The sequence below is a fragment of the Lygodium microphyllum genome, chromosome 9, assembly GCF_053477565.2.
Source record: "Lygodium microphyllum isolate KBCC chromosome 9, Lygodium_microphyllum_v1.1.10, whole genome shotgun sequence".
NCBI lineage: Eukaryota > Viridiplantae > Streptophyta > Polypodiopsida > Schizaeales > Lygodiaceae > Lygodium > Lygodium microphyllum.
The window spans coordinates 46,786,376-46,791,820 of NC_141143.1; the positions used below are offsets into that span (position 1 = coordinate 46,786,376).

Sequence of the window (5,445 nt, forward strand, 5' to 3'; positions counted from 1 at the left end):
CTATATCCTTGTAGTGATTTGATGAACTTTTCCAAAAATTTCAAAGTTTCATCTCTCTCAGTTCAATGGCATTTTTCATAGTTCTTCAAAATGCCACTTTATTTTTCAATTATGAACTCTTCTAGGATTTGGAATTTTCCATATGATTGATAAATACTTTTTAGGGTTCCTCAAATTCTTTGACTATCAAAACTTAACAATTCTCCTATATCAATTCATAATTGATCAACCCCTAAACTTTTTCCTTCAATGAAAAGATGAGAGAGTCCATTATACATTTAAACTTGAATAAGATCCTTTTTAAAAAACGTTTATGTGCCCAACCCCACCATGATTGGAAGGACTTAAAGCATATTTTTCCATATACTTTTTTATATACACACATATTTTTTAATCCTCCTCAAGAAGTCTAAACTAATATTTTGATATTGATTCAAACTAATTTTCATGAAAGTTTGAGTTGAATAAAATGAGATTTGAGACAGTTTTAAATAGTATCATTATGGATCCTTCTTTATGTGAAAATGGTCCCAAGGGAAATGTACACATTCTAGCTTACTTTCATCCCATCTATTTCTTTGCAACTACTATCTTCTGATTATCAACTTCTCCTAAAGTAGGTATTTGTTCTAGACATTTTCTGTTGAAGAGAAAACACATATTTTTAAGAGGGCACAAATTTTAACCACAATAGTGGGTGTTCATCTACAACACTAGTGTTAAAGAATATTTTTTTATTGATATGGATATATTTTAAGCATATATAAATGTGAATGTAAGTATATGTTTATTGACATGGATTCATTTTAAGTATGCATAGATGTGAAAATCCAAATCCTACAATTGTGTCCAATAGATGCCAAAATGTGAAAAATAGATTAGATACTCTTGTATGCACTACCTCCTCAGAGTGAGTTAAATTGTGAAGATGGAGATGTGTAGCTATCTTCAATATGTAAATGAGTGCAACCGAGTTAATATGAGAAGGTGGAGATGTGGGGCGTGAAAAGAACTTTATCACAAAAGGACAGGAGTACAAGAGTACAAGAGTTTATGAAAACACATTCGATAAGTTCTATGCAATAGAGAAGTACAAGCCTCACATGCTTTGAAATGTTAGAGAGACAATTACCTTTAAATTGAAGGTCATCTTAGTTTTGTATTTTCTCACTTTACAGGGCCTTTTTCTTCGGCTCAAGGCTTTACAGTTCAATAAGGTTATCTAACAATCCCTAATTATGATTTTTTTTCACCCAAATTACATGAACATTGTTTAATGGTAAAACTACATATATCATGTGGAGGTCCTTAAATGAAACCCTAGGATATTTTGATATCCTTATCAAGTAGTCTTATTCACAAAAAAGTGACAATGAGGACCTAATAAAGTGTCACTCAGAGATGTATTGTTTTAAGGTTTGACGAAATTCACAGTATTAAAAAATTTACATGGCACAATCTTTTACTCACGTTTTTCTTACAGGTAATCTGAAAAACAATTGTATCATACTCTAAGTGTTTGAAACATTTGCATCCACTTCCATAAGTCTTCGAGAATAGACCTTCGGGACGGCGTGGAAATCGTGAGATGCCAGTAGAGGCATGTGAGCGGATCTTCAGCCTTAAATAAAGACAGACAGAAGCGCAAGAGTGTATGTGCGCTGGCTCAGGGATGCCTGGTGATAAGGTGCAAGCTGAGCCTGGAGGCATGTGGAGGGTGTGCTGCAGAAGCTTAAGTCGGGTGGCTCATGACTTGATATATGATGAGGAATATTCTGGGTGGGCACTAGTAGCGGCTGCAGCGATGCTAATCATGGCGATATTTAATTACATGAGCTGGAAGATAAGGAGAGGAGGAGGCCGGAGGAGTGCGACTCTGCGGCTGCCTCCGGGACCAGCCAGGGCTCTTCCTATAATCGGACACATGCACTTGCTGGGACCGCTGCCGCATCAGGGCATGCACGAGCTGGCGAAGGTGCACGGGCCGCTGATGCACCTGCGACTGGGGAGCGTGCCCACCATCGTGGCATCCTCGCCGGAGATGGCCCGCCAGGTCCTGCAGACGCACGACGCCCACATGGCCTCGCGGCCCGCCATGGCCGCCTCCAAGCACCTCTCGTTCGGCCCCTCCGACATAGGCTTCAGCCCGGCAGGACCCCACTGGCGGCGCTTGCGCCAGCTGTGCGTGACGGAGCTCTTCAGCAACCGGCGACTGGCGTCCTTCCAGGCCGTCCGCGAGCAGGAAGTGCGGGCCCTCCTGGGCTCCGTGGCTGCCGAGGCGAAGAAGAATTTTCCGTCCGGCGGCGCCGTATCCATTCGGCCCGCCCTCCTTACGGCCTCCTCCAACATCATCTGCCGCATGGCCTTCGGCTCCACCCTTTCGCAGCTCGTCCTCGTCGAGCGCCACTCCGACATCGTCGACATGGTCACCCAGGCCATGGAGCTCTTCGGGGCCTTCAACGTCGGTGACTTTATCCCCTGGCTGGTCCGCATGGACCTCCAGGGATACTCCAAGCGCAGTCAAGCTCTTGCCTCCAATCTCGACGCCGTCTTTCAAGACATGATCGACCGTCGTCGGCATCGTGGATCAGCTGCAGCCGCTCCTCCTGCCGACTTGCTGGACGTGCTCTTGTCCGAGGATCAACTGTCGGAGAACAGCATCAAGGGAGTTATAATGGTAAGATATAACCCTGTTGTCCTCAGCTATGCGTTTTAATTCTTTGTGGTTTTGCTTTTTTGGCTCATTTCGTAGAGCTGTCAAAATAGTAATATTCTCTAGACTTTCTGCTCTACAAATTTTGTCTCTGAAAAGAAGGCATGCTAGCTTGGTTTTTGACAAGAATTCATTATCTTATATTTTACCTTTGAATTCAATCATTCTTATTCCGTAGCCAAATAATCACCTTTATTGCTTTTTGAGACATCCTAGAGAAAAGGCCACTAATAATGATCAACGACTAAACTCACAATTTCTTAGAACACACTTCTCTTCTAAAAACTAACTTTTCAAAACCATCCAATCACTTTGTATATGTGCTTCTACCTAATTCATCTTATTAAGCAATCTTGTTTTGTATTCTCTAGGACATGCTTCTCGGAGGGATTGACACATCCTCAAACACAGTTGAGTGGGCACTTGCAGAGCTTCTCGCAAACCCCTCATACTTGGAGCTCCTACAAGAGGAATTAGAACATGTAGTTTCAAAGGAACGCTTGGTGCAAGAGTCGGATTTTGAATTCTTGCCATACTTGAGAGCCGTGGTGAAAGAAACCATGCGTCTCCACCCAGTTCTACCTCTTCTCGCACCACACGAGTCCATGAAGCATTGTCATATTGACGAATATGATATCCCAGCAAAAGCAAGGATTTATGTGAATGTATGGGCAATAGGACGGGATCCATCTTCTTGGAGCAATCCCCTTGAGTTTGATCCCAGGAGGTTTTTGAACACCAACAATCTTGATGAGCTAGGTGTCAATGCTAAACATTATCATCTTCTTGCCTTTGGATCTGGAAGGCGAGGATGTCCAGGGAGGCCATTAGGTTTGGTTAACGTGCAATTGATGCTTGCAAATGTTATCCATGCATTTGAGTGGAAATTGCAACCAAGTTTTAATCTTTCTCAAGAAGTTGGTCAGTGCACAAGAAAGACCAGTACAATAGATATGTCTGAAAATTTTGGTTTAGTAGTTAACATGGCCAAGCCCTTGATAGCCATTGCTACACCAAGGCTAGCACTTGACTTTTATTCTCCATGTAAATATTAGAGGATCCCCTTTTAAAAGCATACCCTTGGGCCAATGGATTTTAATTAGCTACCCATGTCACGAGCATTCAAGCTCCTATTTAGATATCAATTATATACCTTGTTATGATACTAATCTTAAGTCCCTCTATAGAATATGTCCTTTTACTGGAGGGCCTCTAGATGTATATACTCTAGAAGAATATTAATCATTCCCATATGTAGGAGAATGTGAAAAAATACATTATATACATGCATGTAGGTCTCAATAACTAAAATATGCTGCCAGTTAGCTCAAATGCAAGAGTTCACATGGTTTGAATAGCATTTTGTTCAAGAAAATGTTGCAATAACATGCGATAAATTGATATTAATTCAATAAGTACAACCATTTTCAAAATTTCAATCATATTGGTATTTATTTGGATGAGCTCTTCTAGGATTATAACCAACTTGACGTAACTATCAATCACCTTAATAATCCATGAATATAACAGCCATAGGGAAAATGACTAGGGCCTTTATGACTTTTAATCATTCCCTATATAGGAAATTTTATGAAATGTAGGAAATTCATTGATATTTCCTATGTATGTATCCATGTATTTCCTACATATAACTAGGGAATCAAATTACCCACATCTACTAGTAGGGAGGAATTACACATCAAAAGAGAGAATTTCCTACATCCTTTCAAAATTCCCCATATAAGAGAATATGATAATCTGATTCCCCACTTTTGATAGTAGGGAATTATAGATCATTGTAGTGAATTCATATGTTCTCTCAAAATTCCCTACATAAGAGAATGTAAGAATGTCATTCCCCACTTCTAATAATAGGGAATTATATGTACATATGAAAAATTGCCTACATTCTCTCAAAAATCTCTAAATAGGAGAATAAAAAAAATTCAAGCATTGCTCTAGGTATTTAAGATCCAGGTTATAAAAAATTTTATAAATTTGTTAAAGTTGAAATTGACCATATGAAAGTGTTAAAGAGTCGTCTATCCCAAGTACACACATATACACATGTATACATGCATGTACACACACACATGCCCACTCCACTCCTAGTTAAAAAGTCATATCTAGATGCAATTGTGGACTTGCTTTCCTTGTATTAAATGTTAGAAAAATCATTGGAAATGGCCCCCATACTATCCATATGGGTAGCCTCAAGCTAGTTGTTCAATCCTGTGCTAAACAATGTAGCTCTATTTTGTTCATTAATTCATGCCCATCTAGTGTACAATGCTTCTTGTTTTTGCTTTGTTAATTTGAGAAATTTTTTCTCCTTACTCCTTCAAAAGTTTATTTCAATGGTGCAACAAGCCATGTGAAGGTAACATATGACTAACTAACTATTAGCTAGCATTTGAGTAGCTTAATACACATAAACACTAGTAGACATGATAGTTTGATTAGTAGGAGGGAACAATTTGTTGTCTTTGATATGGACTCGATGAAATTGAATTATTAGAGAGCTTCTAATGAGGATTAGTTGGAATTTATTTTGTTGCTATTATCAATTGAATTTGATTCATTTTTTGTATTATAGACAATGTTTTGATTGAGTAAATTGTCTACTTTGGTTCTTAATAAGAGTTAGTGTAAAAGACGTCTTAGCTTCCTTAATTATGGGGAGTTAAAATATTTTAGACTAAGATAGATTCATATAATTTGTTATTTTTAGT

General features: G+C 39.0%; 1 protein-coding gene across 1 annotated transcript; it reads left to right on the forward strand.

The window, feature by feature from the left end:
• Window positions 1-1,593: 1,593 nt before the first annotated feature.
• On the forward strand, window positions 1,594-4,961 carry LOC148031000 (cytochrome P450 71AU50-like). Its single transcript, XM_087685654.1, has 2 exons — window positions 1,594-2,677; window positions 3,085-4,961. The coding sequence occupies exons 1-2, from the start codon at window positions 1,655-1,657 to the stop codon at window positions 3,766-3,768; spliced, it is 1,707 nt and encodes a 568-aa protein (XP_087541780.1). The 5' UTR covers window positions 1,594-1,654; the 3' UTR covers window positions 3,769-4,961.
• Window positions 4,962-5,445: the final 484 nt, after the last annotated feature.